Here is a 25,515-nt window from a genome sequence, read left to right as displayed (position 1 = left end):
CTTCTAATAGTGCATTACATGCGCAGTCTTATACACACATTTTCAGACAAAATCTAAAGAGTAGCTAAATACAATTCATTAAAAAATCCTCCCTCTTTTTTGCACTTATTTTAAAATATTAAATTTATTTCCTAATGACTCATACTTCCACATGGCTCAAAGATTATAATTACACAAAACATATTCATTAAGATGTCTCATAGCTACCCTGATCCATCATCCTAAATCCTTCAGTCCTGTCATAGGTAAAAAATTAAACATTTTTTGGAAACAATTTCAGAATTATAGAAGAGTTACAAAAATATTACATTTAATTCCTACATTCCCTCTTCCAGTTTCCCCTTATGCTAACACCAAACAATCAGGGGACATTTACCAAAACTGAGAAATTATGTGACATGTCTTCTTTGTCTCATAACTCTGTAGCACATTTTTAATTTATTTTATCACAATATGCTTAATTGACATTGTTACATTAATTTCTGCTCTACAGCAAATTGATTCAGTTATATATTCTTTTTCATACTCTTTTCCACTATGGTTTATCACAGAATATTAAATATAGTTTCCCAAGCTACAGAGCAGGACCTTGCTATTTATCCATTCTAGGTAAATATAATAGTTTGCATTTGCTAATCCCAAACTTCCAATCCATTCCTTCCCCCATCTTCCTTTCCCCTTGGTAACCACAAATCTGTTCTCTATGTTTTGTAGATATATATGTTTTGTAGATATATATGTTTTGTATCATGTTTTAGATTCCACATGTAACTGATATCATAAGATATTTGTCTTTTTCTGACTCTCTTCACTTAGTATGATAATCTCTAGGTCCATTGATGTTGCTGCAAAATGGCGTTTGTTTCATTCATTTTTTATAACTGTGTAGTATTCCATTACATATTTGTACCACATCTTTATCCATTCATCTATTGACGGACTTTTAGGTTGTGGTCATTGTAAATAGTTGCTGCAATGAATATTGGAGTGCATGTTTATTTTTGAATTATGTATAGTTTTCTCTGGATATATGCCCAGGAGTGGAATTGTTGGGTCACATGTTAATTCTATTTTTTGTTTTCTGAAGACCCTGTATACTGTTTTTCATAGTGGCTGCACATATTTACAGTCTCACCAACAATGTAGCGGCGGGGGGTTTCTTTTTTGCACACCCTCTTATGGCAGTTATTTTAAAGTCCTTTCCTGCTAACTCTAATATATGGATTGTGGATGGATTTACTTCTACTGCTTTGATTTTCTAGCTACTATTCCTGGTCACATTTTTATTATCACTGTGCATATATCATTTTAATATTATAATCAGCTTTTTAAATAAATGGATTCTAGAGGCTTCAGATAATATGATTTTTCCCAGAGAACGTTCATTCTTTCCTAAGTTAGGCAGAATGCACTCCACTGACCAGTCAGACATTGAACTGAGTCCATGCCAGTTTGTAAACAGACTTAGTCCATCTATGATGCATCCTGTTCCCTGAGCCTTGCCATCCTGGCCTTCTGCTTGAGAGCCTGGAAGGTCTCTGTCTCTTCTGAATCCTCAGTCTATGTATATTGTAGGCCTTCCTCTCCCTCAAGAGAGCTTTTCGTCTAAGCACACCAAATGGGTGGATTTCAAATTGCCTGTATGAATTTTCCTACTCACCTCTTGGTCTCCTGTTTTATTGCAACACATAGCAAAGGTTCACAAAGAAGGCTGGCCATACATTTGGGGGCACTTCTAGACTCAAAGCTGTCATACTGGCCCCAGTGACTATCTAAAGCTTTGCTTCTCTTTCTCAGTAGAATCCTTCTTTCTTTACCAAGTCTAAACTACAGCCTGTGTCCAGAACCACAGATGCCTCAAGGAAATATAACAGCAATCATTGACAGCTCCAGGCAACACACTTTCTTCCCTGGGATGCTAGTTTGTCTAGTTCTTCTTGCCTCCACCACATCTCAGTCTTTCCAGTTGTTACATTCAGAATGTTAACCTACCACGGCATACATTTTATTCAGTAGCAGAATCCATTTCTCAGTATTTCTGAACTTGGAAGGAATTCAAATTAGTTTCTATAAGACGATTGAAGCTGTAAAATGCAGTCCTCAGAAAGTATTAATGATTGTGTTTTCAACATTGTGGAGAAAGTCTGTCTACAGTGAACCAGATGAAAAAAGTCAACACAGACAAGAACCAACAGAAAAAGGAGAGTCCTGGTGGTGTCTGGGGTGTGGATTGTTCCTAAGGATCGGCTGCGTTCCTTCCTGGTCCAAGGTGGCTGGTGGCTCAATTCCTCTCTTGATTTTTGAGGGCCCAGCTCTCCTTGAAATAAGCTCTCTCTTTTGATTTAGTTGCCATTAAATTGGTTTTACATCACTTGTAGGAAGTGCCTGAATTAATACTACATTTCATACTATTAAATGTTAACACAAATTATGTTTTTATTGTCATTATTTTAAGCTTCTATTTTTTAAAGTTTACCCTATGATCTCCCATTTTGCAATAATGATAATAGCTGTGACATCATAATGCTTTCAATATGCTTACCAGACATAATTTCTCATCCTTTTCTAATGTGACACTTCTAATATTCAGGGTCCTTGGAACTCATATAGCCAAACATGTTTGAAGTGTATGTAAAGCAAGAAGAAATAAGATTTGATATAGATAACACACTTATGGTTATCAGGGGGAAAGGGGTGGAAGGAGCGATATAGTGGGAGATTGGGATTGATATATACACACCACTATATATAAAATAGTTAACTAATAAAGACCTAAAGTATAGCACAGGGAACTCCTCTCAAAACTTTGTGATGGCCCAGGTGGGAAAAGAATCTAAAAAAGAGTGGATATATGTATATGTGTAACTAATTCACTTTGCTGTATAGCAGAAACTAACACAACATTGTAAATCAACCATACTCCAATAAACATTTAAAAATAAAAAATAAAATAAAGAAGTAAGATCCTCCTCATGGGAGGAGGTTTTTCATGCATAAAGAGCAGAATATTTAGTCCTTCGAAATCTAGATTCATTTTGTTTACATTCCTGGTTTGCGCAAGTTGTTATCAGATGAACTTGCCAAATTGCTGATTTCTAGTTGAAAAGATCTCTTTTAAAGAACTTTTATCTGAATAATTTTCTCTCAAGGAAAAGGCCTCTTTTTTTTTTTTTAAGTCCTTGACCCACTGGTGGAAAACAAAAAAGACAATTGTATGCAACGGACAGGAAAAAAATAAAAGCAATTCAATTTTTAAGGTTATTTTTCTGATATTTACATTAACATTGTAAGTGGAGAACAGTATTTAACATTTCTTCCAAACATTTAAATTGATTGTGCTTTTCATTTAGTGCATATGTGTGTCAGGCTTTGGAAGAAGTGATAAGGATGAGGAGACAAGGAAGAAGAATAAGAAGACAGAAAAACAGGCACATGAGATGGGGGGCGGCAAGAATGAATCCTGAAGGTGACTAAATGGGACCAGATAAGATGTTAAAGTGTTTGGAGTTGTGGACTTCAAAATGTGTAGTATGTGATCACCTAGTGCTACTTAGGAAGTGATGATCAGCTGGCTCAACAGAACCATGGTGGACAGTCCTTTACCTGATTTTTATCATCACCATCACCACCCCCAGAAAAAAATATGTAGGTTCCTAACCAATATTTGGAGATTTAAGTAGCCGTGAACATTGATGCTGCTTTAGAGGTGGGATGGGCTAAAGCCACAGGCAAGATGGTCAAAAGGGCCATCAGAGCTGAGTAGCCTGGCTGCCTTGGTCTAGAGAATCGGCAAAGAGGTGGACCTTGAAAGGAAGAGAGGCTAGTTCTACCACCAGCTGTCTGGCATTGGCAGAGTTCCTTCAATTCTGCAAGTTCAGCTTTCTTGGGCAGAAAATGAGGATGAAAATGTCAGCTCCTAGTGCCGTTATAAGAATTAAATGAGAGAATGCATGTGAACCATGTGGTATAAGGTTTAGATAATATATAGTCCTCAATAAAGTATAGAGCTGTTATTTGGTAAGTACAGGTGAAGAAGTAATAAAATAGCTTGTTTTTTTTTTTTTTTTCAAATCTGGAGTGAATCACAGAGTGATGTAATATTTCCTAGTCTGAATATAAGGCAAAAGGCAATTACTATTGGTTCTTTCCTTAAACCAGTGGACAGCTTCACTGTTAAATCTCTGATTTCACTTTTTAGGAGAGACTTCATCCTGAACAGAACAGTCTACTGGCAGTGGCAAGGTGTTCCTAAATTTAGTGAATTCACTGGCATTGTTCTTCTATCCAAAGATTTCTTATTATTGCTAAAACCTATTCTTTGTCCAAAAAAAGAAAAGAAAAAAAATCAGCTTTCCTCTCCCCCAAGCAACCATGCTTATATAACTTTAAGCTTTATGTTGGACATTTTCTTATAAGATCTAGATCTTCAGCCATGTAGTACCTGATTGAGATCTAAGTTGGGAACTGGCTTTTCTACTAGTTTGAACTGGGCTAACTTGGAACTAGCAGTAATCTACCTGTTGTGGGTATCTGTTGGAACTAGCAAAGTAGTCATTACTAGAGACACAGGAATTAGAACATGTCTATCACTGGGTCAGGAAGATCCTCTGGAGAAGGGAATGGCAACCCCCTCCAATATTCTTGCCTGGAGAATTTCATGGAATAATGAGCCTGGCAAGCCACAGTCCATGGGGCCACAAAGAGTCAGACACAACCAAGCAACTACCACACAAACAAGTCATATATACATACGCTGATCTTCGTCTACATTCTTCTTTAAATGTATGTATAACTTATACAATATTTATATTCATATGCAAACACATACCAAGTTACTAAATCTCGAGGATTAATTAGTGCCAGCCTGGCACTTCTAGAAATATAAGGACCATGACACAAAAACCAAATCAAAATCCCAATGTTGTGTCAATAATATGGAGCCTCAAAAGGTCTGGCTGCAAAAATTGTGTGTATACATCTGTTGTGTGTATGTGTTCATTTGTCAGAACATTTCCATAGTTTCAAGTAAGACATAAGGAAGACTTGTACTTTCATCGCTACCGGTATTCTCCTTAAGGAATAGTTAGTTACTGGATGAAACAAAAGAGGAACCTAGAAATGGGATGTACAGAGCTCCTGGTCTCCTGCGGCCCATTTCCTGGGTGGAAGCAGAAACAAAACAAAACAAAACCAGCAACTCTTTCCACCCCCCCCCAATAAAAAAAAAAAATCAAAACCAGACAAACAAACAAAAAACCAGTGGCCACAGACAGAGGAAGCAAGATTTGCAAGAAGTAGTTTGCCAGGCCCCCACATTTTGTGGTTAGGGACTGCTTGTGGATTTTTCAAATGGGGCAAAGCAAGAAGAGCTTGAGAATTTTGGCTTTTTTTTTTTTTTTCCTCCCTGTAAAGCAAAGGTAAATTTACAAGTTCTTTGCTCCTGCGCCCTGGAGCTGAAGTCTTTTTCTGGGAAATGCCTGAAGGAGTCTAGGGATGCTGGAAGCGCACAGACCCTCTGGCTGGCTGGCTTCCAGCCAAACCAGAGTTGCTGCTGCGCTGCATCAAGCTCTACCGCGGGTGCGGAGGTGGGGCGGGCTTCTCTTCCCGGCGTTCGGTCTCGTTAGCGCTGCGCCGCGACCCTGGAGGAAGGCGCCTGGCGTTTCGCAGTAGCATAGGCGAGGTCTCTTGGAAGGGCGTTTCTCTGGTCTCCGCAGCTCACGTCTGCCCTATCAGGCGGGCTTCGTGTCTGATCACGGGCGTCGCTGTGGTTCCAGCATTATCCTCCACCTCCCCAGCTTCTGCTGAAAAGTCACCTGCCTGGAGTTGATGAGGGGAGCACGCTGATTCGCAGTTTTAGTGCCGGGTGGCCAAACAGAAGGTCCATTCCACCTAACTAACCTTTGCTGCGCTGTTTGTATTCCAACGCGATTCCCTCCTTGGCGCTCCAGCTGTATCGGCTGCATTTCCCTCAAACTTGAAGAGACGTTGCCCAGAGCGGCTGGGGACTGCGAGGCCTCCAGGGGACCTTCTTCTGCAGGGGCGACCCACTTAAGCGATTTTTAAAGATCCTGGCCTCTGGCATGTTTCACAAACATGCGCCCATGTGCAAATATCTATATATTATATGTTTGTAAGCGCAAAAAAAAAGGGTGGGTGAAACGAGGGAGCCCTGTTATGAAACATAATCCTGCACTAAACTCTGCCAAAATACCATCTATGTGATGGCTGGGTGTGTTCACTCAATTCTTAACCAAACAGGGAGAAAAACAAACTCCGCCCAGTGGTGGCAGATTGCATTCAGGGTCCGGGACTCGCGAAATTGCGAAAGCGTGGTTGGAGAAAGCCACAGGTCCCCCACGTCGCCAAAGCCAAGCCGGAGGAAGAGCAATTAAGTTGCAAAAGGAAAGGCTGCTTGAACGCCTCTAACATTCCTCTTCGACTTCTTTCTCCTCCTTGAATCCCTTCAAGCAGTTCTCTCTAACCTTAGCCCGATCCCCTAATACATATCCATACTCCCGCCCCCAATTCCCCGCCTCATCACACACACACACACACACACACACACACACACACACACACACAGAGTTTTGCTCCATCCTGACCAACGCCCCCACCTAGTGGTTTAGGCTTGCCTGCTTCTCTTTCCTTTGCTGCGGTTTCTAAGAGAGCGTTGCAGTTTGCAAAATAATTAACTCGCTAGGGGCCGGACATGGGTGGATGGGATGGAAGGATGGGCAAGACCCCTTGCAATGCGGTGCAAATGAAGCTTAAATTTACCCGAGCAGTGCTGGGCGCTAGAGAACAGGAGAGAGGAAAGAGAAGGTTGTGCCTTTATGCCCAGCTTGGCAGCTGCAGCCTAGACTGCAGCCAGAGGATGACTTTGGAGAGTTTCCACCTAAAGAAGTACCCTCGCTCTCAATACATGCATGTGTTTCGTTTTCTTCATAATAATGCTACATGAAATATGTTAATTACATACTGTTCACGTTATTACTGCCTGTCTGCCTCTTCTAGAATGCAAACTGCTTGAAACCTGGTCTGGGTCTGCCCCACTGGCCTTTATACCCTAGATGTCTAGATCTTTTTTTTTTTTTTTTTTGTCGTCTGGTTGTTTTTCTTAGAGACGGGTGAATCAACGGAACTTAGATTAGGACTGTATCACCTTGGGGGGAAAAAAAAAAAAGAAGTTATTTCAGAGGATCTCAGTGACTCTACTAAGCCGAACAGATGGGCCAGATAATGTTCGGCTCCAAATTGAAGAATTCTCTTTAAAATACGCTAACATTTATCCCAAGAAGTTCAATGATAAGATCGCTTTTATTGAATGCACTCTAACTGCCAAACACGGAGCTAGGCGCTTGGAACTCGCTATAGCTCATGAGAACTCAGCTCCCACGGCCGAGAATGCGGTGGCCTTTTCCTGGTGCTTTTCTTTGGATGTTCTCGGACTTGTACTTCTACTCTACCTGGGTTTCTGTGAGGGCTGGAGGAGGGACGGTGTACCAAGCAACTGCTCCAGGTCATGGGATCTAGACACTAGTACTTCTTGGCGCCACACGTGGCTGATAAGCCAATGTATTTGTTGCAACCCAAGGAGACGCAGGGATAGTGCTGGTGCTCTTGGTGGTCTTGCTCCCAGAGCCTTTTTTTTTTTTTTTTCTTTTTCTTATTTGATGACCTCCTTTCGAAGCACTGCAAACTGTTTTCCAGAGGCACCACAGCCACGCGGCTGGAGTGCGAAGGTTGAGCGGTCGGTTTAATTTCACAGTATGCTTCTGTTTGTGATACTTTTACATTTTTGCAGTTTTTTTCCCTTCCTTCCCTCCTCTCTGCTTTCCTGTTGGACTCACAGTTAAAGGGGTGGGGTTACCCTGAAAGCACAGATTCCTACAATCAGATATGAAAAATTAGTTTGCATTGTACCGAGGGTTTCTGACTTGAATCCCGAAGTATAAAATGCAGGATGGGCCATTTCCTTCTAAGGCGATATTACTGGCGCCTCCTTCTAATTTGGGTGTGGCCCGCGAGGATGGATAAAATTCCCGAGCGGAGAGGTAAGAGCCTGGGGTTGGCTCTACCTAGCTCTAGGCCGGCCCTGGGGGGGTTGAGGGGAGGGGGGTTGCTGCCGTAGGTGGGAGTCTCATCAGGGATCTGATAAGAGCCTAGTAAGGCGGTGCGAGTGCCCGCGGCTGAGGGTGCGGGTCTAACTGGAGGGGCCGGCAGCAAGTTGGGAAGAAGAGAGAGGCAAGCACAGGAGACCCTCACCCCCATTCCAGCCAGAACGGCGGTGTCAGGGGGTGGTTCGGATTGGGAGAGGGTCCAGGGGGTGGAAAGTGGAGAAGAAGGCGGTAGGACCCGGCGGGAGCTTCCTTGGCGGGGAGGGAACCGGGCGGGAGGATAGGAGGGAGGGAGAGAGAAAAAAGGGAAGGTGATGGGGCGCGGGCGTCGGCACTCGCCGAGCTGCACGAGTTGCGCGGCTCTGGCGGACCGGACCTGGACTCTATAAAAGGAGCCCATCTGCTCTGCCACTCACACGGTCCTCCTGGACTGGCGTCCGCGCGTCCCTCGAGCTCCCCCCAGACACCTGCCCCTTCCCCGTGAGCCCTGGGCGCCAGGTTCCCCAGACCCGTGCGCCCGGCTGCCAGGCTCCGCGCGGTGCCCGGGGGACCGAGGTGGCACTCCAGCCGCGCGGTGCGAGCAGCCGCAGCCCGAGCCCCCGAGTCCCTCCTCTGGCGACCCCCGTCTCCGCGGGGCAGCTCGCCGGAGCGGCCAGCGCGTGAAAAAGAAGGGAGGGCAGAGCTCCGGCGCGAGGCGCGGCGCCGCGCGGTGCCCAGATTTCACTCCACCCAGCTTGGGCGGCTGCGGCCGCCGCAGGAAACTGCCCCAGCCTGGGGAGGAGGGCGGGAATGCAACACCCGGACTCCTCGCTGGCCTGCAAGCTCTGGTCTCGACAGCCAGCAAACTCCTGCGGGTCGAGTCTGCAGAACCTGGAGCGCCCGGGTTAGGAGACGCTCAGCCCCGAGCAGTTGGGGTAAGAGATCCCACCTTGCCAATGCTCCCTCCCCAAACCAAACCAAGCTCTCCACTTTCTAGACGCCCGGGTGGGAGCCGGAGGGGAGTGTGGCTCTTTGGACCAGTCCTCGGCAGCCCGAGGCTGAGACGGGGTTTAGCGGGGAGCGGCCAGAGACGCGGCGGCAGCGCCGCGCGCACTGGCGGTGCGGGGAACGGGCCAGCCAGCCAGCCTCGCCCTTGACCTCTCGCTTGATCTGGGAACCTGGGTGGAGGCGTAATTAAGGAACCCTCCAGGGAACGGACAATCTCCCGGGGTGGACGAGACTGCGGTCTCCTCCGCGGTCCTCCTGTCCTCATCTTCGTGCGCTCCATGCCCCAGAGCTGCGCTCCTGGGCCACGGGCGAGGAGAGACATGGAGGCAGTGGCCACTCAGTGTCCCCAGCCGCCGTCCGCGAGTTCCCAGACTGGGCTTTCTCAAGCCAACCTTTCGGCTGGTCCCTCCCACAACTGCAGCGCCGCCGAGGAGTACATTTACCAGGACTTCATCGCCCTGCCCTGGAAAGTAGTCGTGGTCCTGCTGCTGGCGCTCTTCACCTTGGCCACCACGCTCTCCAACGCCTTTGTGATCGCCACTGTGTACCGGACGCGGAAGCTGCATACCCCGGCCAACTACCTGATCGCCTCCTTGGCGGTCACCGACCTGCTCGTGTCCATCCTGGTGATGCCCATCAGTACCATGTACACGGTCACCGGCCGCTGGACGCTGGGCCAGGTGGTCTGCGACTTTTGGCTGTCGTCGGACATCACCTGTTGCACAGCCTCCATCCTGCACCTCTGTGTCATCGCCCTGGACCGCTACTGGGCCATTACGGACGCCGTGGAGTACTCGGCGAAAAGGACTCCCAAGAGGGCCGCGGTCATGATCGCGCTGGTGTGGGTCTTCTCCATCTGCATCTCGCTGCCGCCCTTCTTCTGGCGGCAGGCCAAAGCTGAGGCGATGTCGAACTGTGTGGTGAACACCGACCACGTCCTGTACACCGTCTACTCCACGGTGGGCGCTTTCTACTTCCCCACCCTGCTCCTCATCGCCCTCTATGGCCGCATCTACGTGGAAGCCCGCTCCCGGATTTTGAAACAGACGCCCAACAGAACCGGTAAGCGTCTGACCCGAGCCCAGCTGATTACCGACTCCCCCGGGTCCACGTCTTCGGTCACCTCGATTAACTCGCGGGCTCCGGAGGTACCCAGCGAATCCGGGTCTCCTGTGTACGTGAACCAAGTCAAAGTGCGCGTCTCCGACGCCCTGCTGGAGAAGAAGAAACTCATGGCCGCTAGGGAGCGCAAAGCCACCAAGACCCTGGGGATCATTTTGGGCGCGTTCATCGTGTGTTGGCTGCCCTTCTTCATCATCTCCCTGGTCATCCCGATCTGCACATCCTGCTGGTTCCACCAGGCCATTTTTGACTTCTTCACGTGGCTGGGCTATCTCAACTCCCTCATCAACCCCATCATCTACACCATGTCCAACGAGGACTTCAAACAAGCTTTCCATAAACTCATAGGCTTCAAGTGCACGAACTGACTTGTTAATTACAGTGGAGTCGCCTAAGCCCCCTTCAGGGGACCATGCTGTGTCTGGTTCCACAGGTAGGTCGACTCTTCGTTCACTGTTACTGGGTCGGAACGAGGCTGTCTCTTTTGAGCAAGGGCTGTGGATCCTGAGTAAACCAGGACAGCCCTAAGAGAGCTCTAAAGGAGAATTGTTCAAACTAAGGATAGAGCTGCCTGGCTGAGGAGAAGGCTCACTTCCTCCCTGCAAACCCGTTTCAGCACTGACTCTTCAGCAGCGCATTGCAAGGGGGCTGCAACTTTTAGAAAACCAACGATGGAAAAGGGAGCCCTGCACTGCTTTGGTATCATGGATGAGGCCCTCTAGAACTAGAGGTGCTTGTAGTTCTTGTCTGGAGCCTGTCTGAGACAGAGCTGCATACAACCTGGCAGTACTTGAACTAGACACTAACACCTTGTCTTTTGGGGAGAACTCTGTGTTCAGCTTCCTTTAAGAACAGTTACTTTGGCATCCTTCGATCTTCATTCACTTTTTGTTTATTTAAACTTGGTTGGAGAAACTTGCGGATTCCGGTGTGGCTTGGATAGTGCAGAGAAACCTTGAAGAGTTAACAGCAAAATTCTGATGTTAAGATCTCTATTTTTATTATAATTGAAACTATATGGGATGGGTGGGTGAAAATGGGAGATGGGGGGGTATTAAACGGAAAACCAACACCTATGGGTTGTTTGTTTTCTGCAGCTTTATAATTTTTTAATTCGTATGTAGTGATTGTCAAACCACACTCCTAACAACTCAGACAAAATGTTATGTGTGCTAGTGCCAAAGTCTGCAGATTGCTTTCTTTTTCCTCTTAGTTTCATGTACCTGTCATTTTACACATTTAAATCCCCAGAAATGGAGGATATGATGGGTGACTCAGCCCAAGCTGCTGCTATATTTCTTCTTAATGCCACTGATGAAACTGATGAGATGATATAATTTGCAAGGTAAGTATTTTTAATCCCAATCGAGTGAGCCACGGAATTGACTGAGATAGGAAGAGTTCTTATACAATTAAGGAATGGGTGTCAACAGGAGGATGTATATTTTGACTTGTAAAAAAATCTTAAATGCATGAGACTTTTTTCTGCTAGTCATTTGCACTCTCCTTCCCATCTGTAATTCCTTTGTGTGCTAACATGAAAAGTAACCAAGAGAACTAGCTCCTTTCTCCAAAAGTCTTCAAAATAGTAAAACTCCTAAAACCCATGTTAAAGATAAAAACTTGTTTCTTTCCCCTTGCTATTGAAGTCTGAGTAGGAACAAAATTATTAGAAAGACAAGTAAGGGATTTCAAAAAGCTTAGAGAAGCTAAAATTGAACCTGGTTCCTTGTGACTCATGGAACCAACCCTCAGACTTCCTGGGCACCCAGAAACTAACAAGCTTTTGAATCTTGGAAATTTGTCATTGACTTGATACTTCTATGAATATAATATCAATAGTGCTTTAAATTTATCTCTGTTTCAAATTTCAAAAATACTTAGTTGTTATCTCAAATTCACTCTGAGGACTCCCTAGTACAGGGCAAGATTACACACTAAAAGATGAAAAATGCATGCTCTAAATAAAATGGAGTAGCCCCAAAGGATTACCTGCATGGAAAACAAACGTGTCTGTGGAACATTTATTATGCCAAAGAAGATTCTCACTTTGTTCTTTAGAGAGCTTTCTGCAGTTGATACTTTTTGTCTGCAGAAGCAAGTTGTCTTTGTAAAATGGATTCACTCCCTGCTTGAAGCTTCCCAGTCCAGACTGTCAGACAATAGATGTATTGAGCTGAAGTACACTGCTTCCCTGCTGTGCAGACCTTTACTCTGGCATAATGACTCTTGAAAATATCCTATTCAAAGGTTTACATGTAAACTAAGTATAAAAGAAAATTTTGATCAACACTGACACCTGTCACTGGAGTAAGAGAAAATTTTAGGCATTAGATAATCGTATATTTTTGCTGTATCCCCAATGTCTGTTTGTTTTGTGTGACATTTCTCCTATGGAGAGATCTAGCTTACTACCGAGAGGACTGTGCATAGAGCACATAATTTATTTTTATGTTACTGTTTATCTTTTGGTTAGGCATTTTCTTCGGCCTAAGAAGCAATTAAGCCAACTTCTAGGAGCCTGAGAGAGCAAAATTAATTGAAACCAATAGTCACTTACAAATGATTTCTTTATAGGGCATCTGCAATGATTTTGTCCTCATATTAACAAAATGTGGTCAATTTAGACGGGTTGTTTGCCATTTATAGATGACCTACCTAAATTTTTGCTTGACTCCTTTGCTGAATCAACTGGATTGGGAGCATATTGTATGAAGTAGAAGCTTGCAAACCCTTATAGTTATAAGAAATCTAGACTCCTCATCCAGCATTGCACATGGTTATGCAAAGTGTATTATTCATCCCAGGGGTATGTAGTTAAGACTGTTAAGCTTCTTTTCAGTTACTGCTGCCTATAGCATAGATTGTTTCATAAACTAAACATATGACTTTTTACAGAACATTATATGGGAGATGGAAATATTTAACTTACATAGAAATGAAAATATATTTTCATTGGCTGTGGTAGCAAACAACATTTTCCATATTGTTGAATTGCACAATTTTTCACAAAAATATATGAATGTATACTCATCTCCAAATGCCAATATTGTCTTGTGTTTCTAGGAATTTTAGAGCTTCCTTTTAAAAAAATGGACACTGTACCTATGAATGAATGGTTATTGACTTCAACAAATTTCCTACAGAACAATATTCTTCACTTTTCCTGTCTATTATGTTAGTTTTATCTTCTTGATCCAGGAAACACTGAGTGGACTATAATTTACTCAAGCTGCAAAATCTCAGAGTATGTGCATTTGATGGAGTTACTGTAACTGCAAATTGCCTTTTCCACCTTTCAAAAATGTGTAATTGAAAGTGAAATTTAGGAAAATAATGAAATAAAAGTCCTTTTGTGTTCTACAATGCATTGGGAAGTAATTCTATGATTATGGAAAGATTGCTTCATGGGATTCTGGGTTGCCTTTAGGAGCTTGAGCCTTCAAGAGAGACTAATGATGACTAATGATATTGCGGTGGACTGACAAGCATGGACACAATATGTGGGATTTAGTTTATACGTGTAGGAAGGATTTAAAAGGAATTAGACATAGTCTGCAAAGAGTTTAAGTCAATTCCATGATCCCTGGAATTTTCCAGATCAGCATTCTTAGAAGGAATGTTTAGACTTCAGGCTAGAGAATGAGATTCCAAGGCAGTCCATGGTACTTCAAATACAGAAAACAGAAAAGGAGAAGCTGAGTTAGAAGCAGGCTTGGGGCAGAGGCGGGGGTGGGTGGGGCGGGCAGAGACCTAAGAGGAGGAGACCATGCATCAGAGTACAGGCAGAAAATAAAGCTTTTTGAATCAGAAAGCTCCAGGTTTGAATTGCAAATAGAGCATGTTATTGCTGTGTGATTCTCCTCAAATGCAGCCTACTTGCAATTTGTTGCAAAGGCTTAGAGCCTATACACATAGAGCATTTATCAAGATCCCTGACACTTTTTATCGCTCAGCAGATGGTACTTCCTCTCTAGCAGTTATTTTGTCATTGCCCTTTTTGTGGATGCAGGACACCTGCAGCAGAGAAAAACTTGAAGGCTTTTTGAGAGAGTTTGGACTGAAGAAAATCAAGCTAGCCCAAATGGAAGAAAACGTGGCTAAACTAGAAGCAAGTGAGGCTTGGAACTTTTCAAGCTTATCCTCTGGGCTGGCAACGTGCAGCCAAGAGGCCCAAAGAGAGCAGGAGAGATGGTTTGCGGTGGCTCTCCTGTCCAAGAGGAAATTGCAAAATATTTCATTTCCTGTCACATCCTCTCATTGATTTTTAAACCCTCTTTCTTCTTTCTTGTCTAGAGATTTCCAATTGTTTTCTAGTGTCCAAAGGCCCTCACCACATTCGTGTCTTCTCTCAGCATCTCATTTTCCACTTCTCTGCTTTTTTCTCACCTGTGCAAAGCCATGATAACCAATGATAAAGGGTTGATCTCATACGGTTCTTATTTTAGCTGTGATGGACTGATTAGGCATTCCTGGGTTTTTATATTATAACCAAAGGAAATTTTTGGCCTCAATGAATGAAAAAAAAAAAAAAAGCTTTCAGCGTGGGACATCTACTTGAGTTTTCAGATGAGAAGAGGCTGTTAGGAAAAGGATGTGAGAAATGATGGCTCCAAATCTTTTCTCAAAACCTGTGCTTGAACGGTCCACCAGGGGGCAGAGCGCCTCTGAGTTGTGCGGAGGCCGCAGGTGCTCAGTACGCACAATCGGACTCCCTCTTCCTGGACACTGCAAAAGGTATCAGCTTCCCCAGGCTTCGTGAACATGGAGATCCATGAACCATGGAAGGTGGGGTTTATCATTTATTTTAAAATAGAAGCTTTTTCAGAGCTGCAAATTCAGGCAGAGGATCCCTATAATAAAACTAAAGATTTTCTTCATATTTACAAACTTATTCTCCACTTGTCCTAAAAAAAAAATGCTACAAAATTAGTGTTTTAAAACGTTGTGACCTTTGATTATTGCGCCATCGAGTGAAGTCAGAGATTAAAATATAAAGGATTTACATACAAAATAGAGCTACTTACTTACTTAAACTTATCTTTTGTCATGATTTTTCACATCATAGTTTTCTTTTTTCCGTTCAAAATGGCATTGGCTTGAAGTTAATAGATCCATAGTTCAAAGGTAGAACACTACCATTTACAGAGAACATTGCCTTTTTTTTTTTTTTTTTTTTTGCACAGAAATAAGCTGTATTTATATGTCAGTTTTTCCCAGGAGGCAGACTTTCAAGTCTGTGTAATTTTGGCATTTACTTTAAAAACAGGCATATATAAACATGAGTACAATCTTACGTATCACAAAATAAATTTCTGTGTCAGAAAACTGATCATATATAATGAGAAAGCCAGTGAGGTTATATCGTTGCCATTTTCCTTAACTGTTACTCTCTACATTTTCACCGTCCCCAGTGGGGAGTTTTCTATGTGCCATTTCACACATCTGTCAGTTAAATAAGACTTTCAAAGTCAACATTCACATCTTAGGATTAAACTAGGATTTCCAGCACTCCCTGAGAGAGACCTAGTCCCTAGAATTGGGCCAGCTGACAGAGAGATTGTCTTAACACTATTCCTAGTATAGTGTGTAAAAGAAAATGTCCACTTCTTCCTGTTTGCACATATTTCCAAAGATAGGAGGAAGAAAAAAAAAAACAAAACAAAACAGAAACTCTTTTAAAAACAGCAAACTGGAAATCTATTTAACAAGAATGATCTTATAATATTTCTTGTACCTAAAGTGAACAGATGGCGATATAGGGAGCCATTTATGGCAAATGCTTAAAAGAATCTACACATGGCTTGTTTAAATGATGCACAAAGGCATGACTCACATCCTCCTTGACACTGTGGGAACATTCCACACATTAGCCTCTGACTGGTCATCTCACGTTGGGATCAGTTCAATTCAGTCGCTCAGTTGTGTCCGACTCTTTGCGACCCCATGAATCGCAGCACACCAGGCCTCCCTGTCCATCACCAACTCCCGGAGTTCACTCAGACTCACGTCCATCAAGTCAGTGATGCCATCCAGCCACCTTATCCTCTGTCGTCTCCTTCTCCTCCTGCCCCCAATCCCTCCCAGCATCAGAGTCTTTTCCAATGAGTCAACTCTTTGCATGAGGTGGCCAAAGTACTGGAGTTTCAGCTTTAGCATCATTCCTTCCAAAGAAATCCCAGGGCTGATAACCGATTGAAATTTCAGGAGATCTCTTGCTCACAAATGTGGTGATGGGCTACAGTGATAAAGCAACCCATAAAGGGTAGGTTACTTGGTCCAGAGGCGGTGCCCAGGGTACTTGGGTCAACACACCTGACTGTCTCTTGTAACACTTACACGCTTGTGCTTACTCTCAGTCGTGTCTGACTCTGCAACCCTATGGACTGTAGCCTGCCAGGCTCTTCTGTCCATGGGATTCTTCAGACAAGAGTACTGGAGTGGGTTGCCATTTCCTTCACCAAGGGATCTTCCTGACCCATGGATCAAACCCACATCTCTTGCATCTCCTCATGTGCTAATCCAGTTTGGGAAAGTGAGTATAGATTCACAGATCACCCTGTGACTTGCCAGCCCACTCTTGGCTCATTGAATATTCTCAATGAGTTCAACACTAGGCTGGTCTACTTTTGTGGAGAAGCACTTGTGTGGTTCGTCATCTTTTTAACCCTATCTTGCCCAGCTTTAACGTCCTGGAGTCCACTGTCTTTTCTCCTTTTTCTCAGAGGCTTTCTCCCAGAGTATAGCATGTTGGAATAATCACACATGGGGAGTTTAGAACTGGTTGGCCTGAAGCCCCTAACACTTGGTTGATTTAAAATGCAAGAGCTAGTGTTTGAAATCAGAAAAAATGAGTTTAAATGCATTTTTGGCAACCATGAGCAAGTTCCTCTATAAATGTAATCTTACACACCTTTATGTTTGCAGGTAAAGGTTGAACAGGATAATGCAATTGTTTTCACCCTTTGCTCCATATTTCATTTATCAGGAGAGCTTTAAAAAGAACTTTGTTCAGACCCTGTCTCAGACTAATCAAATTATGTTATCTGGAGTAAGGCCTGATAGTTTTATTTAAAGCATTTTCTCTGGGTAATTCTAATGTGTGCCCAGAGTGAGAGCCACTGAGAATATGTAGACACGGCTCTTAGAGCCATGTTTGCGCATGCAGGATCTTTGGGTGTGAAGGGGGTCCCTGAATAATATGGAAAGTCAAGTAGATTTGGCCTTTCACAGTTGTGCTTCTTCAAATTTAATGCTCATATGAATTACGTGGGGGCTTGGTTAAAATACAGATTCTGATTCAGTACATCTGTGGAGCAGCCTGAGATGATGCATTTCCAACAAGCGGTCAGGAAACACCAGTGATGTTCATCAATGGACCACACTTTGAGTACAAGAACTTAGTGACAGAGTATCTATTGTTTCCTAAAGATGGATATATATATGTGTGTGCACATGCGCACACACACACACACACACACACACATCAATGTAAAACTTACAGATGAGAAAATGTATTTTTTTAAAGTACAATGCATTATGTTTTCTTGACTTGTTTACATTGTATTCATGTCTCAGCTTCAGAAGTTTTGAAATACTTCCTCTCACATGCTATCTCCCAGATGCTTCAAATCCTGTCTGTCCTAAAACAAACAGCTTACTTCTGGGTCCGAATCAGCAAAGCATGACTCTCAGATTCAGTCCTTTGTTTTTACATCACTTCCAAATAAGGGCTTTGTCTTTTGTCAAAAAAAAAACAATTGGTTAAAAATACAAGGCAAATGATAAAACAACAATTAAAAGAAAGAAACAACAATTGTGAGCATGTGGAAGGCAGCACAATTTCCTTTATCCTAATCTGTTTCACTTAGTAAACCCACTTGGATTCCATCTGTTAACACACACACACACACACACGCACACACACACATACACACACACAGAGCCGGGAAACACACCATGCCCCCTGACTTCTTCCAAGGGAATTGGTATGGATAAAAATGTACATTTAAACTGTTGGATTTGGCAGTATTAAATATAAATGCTTTGACTGTGATGAGTAATGCATGGCAGGAGGTATTTCCCTTTCATGGAAAGTTACTGAGAAATACATATGTCAAAAACTTGGGTACTTGAGACATATGCCTATTTTTACATGGAGTCAAATTTCTGAGTGAAAAGTAAATTCAGGCAAGTAAGAGAATGTTTTCAGGTATTAGAGTTTTTTCTCATTATATAGATAAAACTTCTAAATTAATACTATATTTTCTGTTTTTTAATTGGATGTACTATTAGTAAAGTCCTTCTTTGCCAGGAGTTTCCATTCTTTTCCTCTCCTGTCTCTATCTCCACCTTCCTCCCACCCCCAGAATTCTAAAACATTACCACAAACAACAAAGCCCAGTAAATCCTGGAGACAGAAATTTGGTAGTCACAAAACTGTCTTAAAACCGAAACACTTAGACTAAATATTTTAAAAAAAATAGCTTTCATCAAGTAGCTACCGGAGAAGGCAACGGCAGCCCACTCCAGTATTCTTGCCTGGAAAATCCCATGGACAGAGGAGCCTGGTAGGCTTCAGTCCATGCGGTCGCGAAGAATACACGACTGAGCGACTTCACTTTCACTTTTCACTTTTATGCATTGGAGAAGGAAATGGCAACCCACTCCAGTGTTCTTGCCTGGAGAATCCCAGGGACGGGAGAGCCTGGTGTGATGCTGTCTGTGGGGTTGCACAGAGTCGGACATGACTGAAGTGACTTAGCAGCAGCAGCAGCAAGTAGCTACAACAGTGAGTGTGTAGGGCTGTAGAATCTCCTCTGTTTTGAATAAAAATTATACATATAAATTGGAGAAAATTCTGCTCAAAATAGTTTTTGCCTTCTGTGCTTGATTATTCCTGATGGCTCAGATGGTAAAGAAGCTGCTTGCAAAGCAAGAGACCCAGGTTCAATACCTGGGTCGGGAAGATCCCCTGGAGAAGGGAATGGCTATCCATTCCAGTATTTATCCTGGAAAATTCCTTGGACAGAGAAGCCGGATGGGCTACAGTCCACGGGGTCACAAAGAGTCAGACATGACTGAGTGACTCACACATACACACACACACACATCCATTTTTAGTTGAGACAAAGATATATGACATAGAAATTTTGGTAAACTTGGAATTAGAATCCAGATCCAGGCTGACCTTGGTTCAAATTTCAGGTTTATTACTGGCCAGTTCTCTAACCTTTAGTGAACTGACCATTCATGTCTTCAAGTATTAATGTAGGGTGAATGGTATTTTATCCACAGCTTAGTAATGAGGATTAAACAAGCTGCCATGTGGCACTGCTCAGTCCAGAGAGTGCTTAAAACATGGTAGTTGTTGACTAGATTCCCTCTCTTCAGACAAAATCAACCAGGTGTCTATCCAGAGACCCTGGAATTTGGAGGCAGAAAAACTGTTTAAACTTCTGTTTTTGTTCCTTATTAGTATGCAATTTGGATCATGCTATTCAGTTTCTGTAAATGTCAGTTTTCCTATACCTAAAATAGGGCTAATATGTCCCTCTTGAAAAGATCTTAAGAAGATGGTATTACATAATAATGCAGACATCTGAGACGGTTCTTGGAGCAATGTGATTGTCAGGGGAATTCAGTATTCTACTCTGTTTGCTTCCTTTTCTGTCCTTAGGAGCTAGGATTTGATATTATTTGCTATTCTTCCAAGTTAGTCAAATCCCTTTTATTGTTAAAAGTGAGATATGGACAGATTTCTGGTTTGGAAACTGTTTTATTGATACTATCTCGAAATCAATTGTATGCTGACATTCAAGAGATTCTAGAAAACATACCCTGTTTCCTGCCCAATGTTCATCTATTAAGGACTCACTTCCTGTATTTTAAAATAAAAATACTTCTTGAAGTTTTGTCATATTCTATTAGCTGTGAGTCCTTTACACCTTAATGTAAATGTTTCTGAGTGTTGTGGATGGTTGGAGCCCAGAACATTAAAATAACGTGACTTTTTAATATTAGAGGATGAGAAAAGACTACTTTTGAACTGTGACTCAAATATTTCTAGAAAGACAAAAATGAGCAGCAACATGTCACAAGTAGTCATGTAAAAGCCCCAGGGGAAGAGTGAAATTTAAGAGATTATTTAAAATAAAACTTATCTTTTTAAAATAGTTTTCATTAACAGTATGCTTGCACCTTGTACTGTATACTTCTGTAAGATTTTTGATTATTTTAAATACCAGAAGCATTCAAGTTTGCTGGAAGAAAAAATAATTTAGGATGGTAAATATGTCACTCTACTCAGCTAGAAAAATGCAGCCGAGAGCAGACACGCTAACTTGCTGTGCGTTTTAATGTTCACTGTGGGTTTCTCCACACTAAAGGTGGCTGGCCAGTGTATACTTCTAAGAGAAAATACTCTAGCAGACACAAAGAGTGTGCTTTCCTGACCTCATATAGGTGCAGTTCCAAATACCACAGATATATACTGAGTAGCTATTTGTCCACAATAACCCAAACCATTGTCCAGAGGCAATGAAAATAATTTTAAAGGTCACTTAGTCTGCATTTAATCAAGTCTGTTTTCATCTTTGACTGCTCATGTTACTCAGTGGTATTCATAAAACACAGATATTTGCTATAGCAACAGCTACAAGCTAACAGTGCAGGGCAGATGGACTGGCTAGATTATTTTCATTCACAAAGGAGATCCCTCCCCTGCCTTTATGAAAAGAGGTCTATGACCTATTTTAGATCAAAAGAAGGACCCAAAACAAGGCAGGTAGGAAGGGCAGAGAGAAAATATAATCGAGACCCTCCCAGGTAGCTGACCCACAAACAAGAAGATAATCATAATTGCACAGATTATCCCCAAGGAGTGAGGCTTAGGAGTCTAATATCAGCTCTCCAGACCAGGGGTCCAGCAGCCAGGAAGACAAAGCCCAAGAATGTCTGGCTTTGAAGGCCAGCAGGCTTGCATATGGAAATCCAGAGGGCTGTAGGACACAGAGAGTCAGCCCTTAAAAAGTCACGCATGAAATCTCACATGCTCTGAGTTCCAGGGACGAGGCAGCAATTTAAAGGGACTTGAGTCAGACACATTTGTTGATCTAAGAGAGGAAGGAGGCCACTGGGATACGTGTTGGAGACAGAGATGCTGGCAGCAGCAAATTTAGGATGCTCATTCTAACACAAAGACATTCCATTTTAGTGTCTTTCCTCTAGCTAGTTGGTACCAGGAGATTACCTAACTAACAGCAAGCCAACAACTGTCCTGGGACCCCTGGGCCTGCAGCCAGTCATACCGGAACCTGGGCCCACCTTTCAGCTTGCTGGCATCAGCTCCAGGACCCACCAGTCCCTCAGGAAGCTGTCCCAGGATCCAGCTACCTACCTACCCACCTACCCACCTACCCACCCACCTACCTACCCACCTACCAGTGGGCTAGCAGCCATTGAATGAGGCAGGTCCTGACAGCCAGCTAGCCAGTGGCTAGCGCATGCGCAGTAGTTGGCTCTGCCACTATAGAAAGGTGCCTGCAGTCCGGATAGAGGGCGCCCCTAGAGGATATAACTCTAGTGACTAACGGGAAGTGAAGTTTTAGGCCCTACAGAACAGCTTCTACATATGGCCACTTCTCCAAGATTAGGAAATGTAACTTATCTACCAAATACACTGAAATAAACAAAGAGAATTACACCAAATGAGGTGACAGAGGAATATGTTCCAAACAGAAGAATAAGACAAAACTCCAGATGAAGAGCTAAGCAAAGCAGAGATAAGCAATCTATCCAGTAAAGAGTTGGATGATCTCTTTATGATCTCTTAAGGTAATGATCATAAAGATGCACAATAAATTCAGGGAAAACTTGGTGAATACAGTGTGAAGTTTAACACATATTTAGAAACTATAAAGAAGAATTAAACAGCTGAAGAATACATTAACCAAAATTAAAAATGCATTAGAAGGAAGCAGAAGTAAATCAGATGATGCCAAGAAATGGATCATTAAAGACAAAGTAGTGAAAACTACCCACGTTTGAAAAGAAAAAATAATTTTTTAAAAATAAAGATAATTTAAGAGACTTCTAGCACAATATCAAGCATATCAACATTCACATTCTAGAGGTCCCAATGAAGAAAGAGAAAGAGGTGGTGAACTTATTTGAGTAAATAATAGTTGAAAACATACTTCATCTGAGAAAGGAAACAGTTATCTATGCCTGAAAAGCACAGAGAGTCTCAAGCAAGATGAACCTAGCCTTCACACTAAGATACATTATAATCAAAATGAAAAATTAAATATAAAGGGGAAACCTTAAAAGGACAAAGAGGAAAGCAACTAGTTACATACAAGGGAATTCCCAAAAGACAGTAAGTCAATTTTAAGGAGAAATCTGCATGCCAGCATGGTGTAGCACAAAGCATTCTAAGTGGTGAAAAAGAAAACACATCTACAAACAAGAATATTCTATCCAGCAAGGCTATTATTCAGACTGAAAGGACAGATAAAGGATTTTGTAGGCAAGAAAAATATACAAGAGTTCAGTACCACTAAGTTGGCATTATAAGAAATGTTCAAATAATTTTTCTAAGCTGAGAAGCCCACAACTAGAAATACGAAAATTACAACAAAAACCTGATAAATAAATGCAAGCATATAGTAAAGTAGTAGATCAACCACTCATAAAGCTATTAATCAGATGGAGGTTGTAAGATAAAAATAGTAAAATCATCTATATCCACAGTGAGTAAAGGGATACACCAAACAAAAAATGTGAAGTAATGATGCCAAAACATTAAGCATGGAGATAATAAAAATGAAGGGTACTTAGAATGTTTATGAACTTAAGAGATCATCAACTTAAAATAATCACATATATATATACATATATATGTTATTATACATGAACCTCATGGCAACCATCAATCAAAACTATTTGACAGATATACATAATACAAAGACAAGAATCCAAACATAAGACAAAACACACATCAAGTCATTAGGGGAGAAAGCAAAATAAGAAGAAAGGAACAGAAAAGAACTAAAAAGTCAAGCAGAAATCAATAAACAAAATGGCAATAAGTACATGCTAAGTTGCTTCAGTCGTGTCCAACTCTGTGAGACCCCATAGATGGCAGCCCACCAGGCTCCCCCATCCCAGGCAAGAACACTGGAGGGGGTTGCCATTTCCTTCTCCAATGCATGAAAGTGAAAATAAGTACATACCTACCAATAATTATTTTAAATATAAACGGACTACTCAAAATGCTCTACTCAAAAGATAGAGTGGCTGAGTTGATTAAACAAAAACAATGAGACTAATATATATGCTGCTTACAAGAGACTCACTTCAGATCTAAAGACCCACACAGACCAAAAGTGGGAGTACGAAAAAGTATTCATGTAAATAGAAATGAAAAAACAAAAACAAAACCTAGCAGAGTGATACTTATATCAGACAAAATAGACTATTCTCAAGATGTGAACAGAGTTTATCGGGAAAAGTTCATATTGAAAACTGCAGCTCCTCATTTGTATAACTTAAAAAATAATACTTTGGTATATAAAATGAATTGGTTTTATATATCAAATTGTTATGTAAGTACAAATGGCAAAAACATCCATATACATGCCATTCAGATCAATTTCACATTCCTGACTTCTCCTGTGGCATATCTTCACATCAGATTTAAAAAATCTCTTTGTGAAGGAGAACCTGGTTTTTAACTAAGTTTACAGTTGCAATCTATCAGAAGTTGTCTATAGAGCCTACTCAAAACTAAGATGAAAAATTCAAGGCATTTCTTCTCTTTAGTCTGTTTTAACTTTTGTAATAGAAACCAGCCATTAATGCTTTACTGAACAATCTTATTGTACCAATCAGTCAAGATGAATTAGACCAGTCCATCTTTCAATTTCATCTACACACACACACACACACACACACACACACACACACACACATATATATACATATATACGTGTATACACAAAACAGTACTGATTTATTAGTATAGAATTTTCTCTCATCTCAACTCTATAAACCACTTTAGAAGAAAACCTTATCTTAAAGTTTTACTACTTAAGGTGGCCTTAATATTTTGTAATAGGCTTTGGTCATGAAAAATATACTGTTCTCAATCCATATCAACTTAACATGCTCAGAAAAAGAATCAATTATTAATGTTATTAATTAGAAACCCACAAATAATACATATTAAAGAAATAATTCTGCTTCTTTAAATGGCTGGAAGTTTGCAAAATATTCATTTTTTCACTTCTTTTAGCATAAGTTCAGTTTGGTTCAGTCACTCAGTCATGTCCGACCCTGTGACTGCAGCATGCAAGGCCTCCCTGTCCATCACCAACTCCCAGAGTCCACCCAAACCCATGTCCATCTAGTCAGTGATGCCATCCAACCATCTCATCCTCTGTCATCCCCTTCTCCTCCTGCCCTCAATCTTTCCCAGCATCAGGGTCTTTTCAAATGAGTCAGCTCTTTACATCAGGTGGCTAAAGTATTGGAGTTTCAGGTTCAACATCAGTCCTTCCAATGAACACCCAGGACTGATCTCCTTTAGGATGGACTGGTTGGATCTCCTTGTTGTCCAAGGGACTCTCAAGAGTCCTTTCCAACACCACAGTTCAAAAGCATCAATTGTTTGGTGCTCAGCTTTCTTTATAGTCCAACTCTCACATCTATACATGACCACTGGAAAAACCATAGCCTTGACTAGATGGACCTTTGTTGGCATAGTAATGTCTCTAACAATTTTTTACCAATATCCTCCTCTTTAGTGCTTAATAGACTCAATCCATTCTATCTGGGAAAAACAATCTCTGAAGCCTTCTTATTTTTACCTTATAAAGTGTTATGTTTAATACTCATATTCTCATACAAATGTAGTGTAACTTGTATAGATGGTTATAAGAAAATATTGGAAAATTATAGATAATTAGTTAAAAGATATCTTATTTAGCTTTACAAAACAAACATGTAAAACATGAATATAAAATAGCAGCCTTTAAGAAACATTTTCTTTTAAATTATTTTAGTATTTTGAGTAATTGTATGAACATTGTCATAAAAAAATGTCATAAAAGCTCAAATTTTTCTGAGGAAAACAACTTGTTTGCAATCCATCTCAGGAGCAGTGATTTTCTTCTGCTTATTTCCCATTTCTGGTGGATGTGAAGAAATACCTTGGCTTGACATTTTTGCAGCCCTGCTGACACTCATGGGCCTCTCTCCAGTGGTGTCTCACCGCCATGCACTTCTC

The 25,515-nt window shown here is 41.9% G+C and overlaps 1 protein-coding gene across 1 annotated transcript; it reads left to right on the top strand.

Moving 5' to 3' along the window:
* Window positions 1-7,649: 7,649 nt before the first annotated feature.
* On the top strand, window positions 7,650-13,590 carry HTR1B (5-hydroxytryptamine receptor 1B). The gene has a single exon (XM_069598947.1). It carries the CDS (start codon window positions 9,383-9,385, stop codon window positions 10,592-10,594), a length of 1,212 nt encoding a protein of 403 aa, XP_069455048.1. The 5' UTR covers window positions 7,650-9,382; the 3' UTR covers window positions 10,595-13,590.
* Window positions 13,591-25,515: the final 11,925 nt, after the last annotated feature.

The sequence above is a fragment of the Ovis canadensis genome, chromosome 8, assembly GCF_042477335.2.
Source record: "Ovis canadensis isolate MfBH-ARS-UI-01 breed Bighorn chromosome 8, ARS-UI_OviCan_v2, whole genome shotgun sequence".
Classification (NCBI taxonomy): Eukaryota; Metazoa; Chordata; class Mammalia; order Artiodactyla; family Bovidae; genus Ovis; species Ovis canadensis.
Note: the sequence above shows the minus strand (reverse complement) of the source record. Positions and strands in the feature narration are given on the sequence as shown.

Bases quoted from the DNA above. Each gene is read 5' to 3' on its own strand.
- HTR1B (XM_069598947.1), top strand. From the start codon at position 9,383: ATGCCCCAGAGCTGCGCTCCTGGGCCACGGGCGAGGAGAGACATGGAG.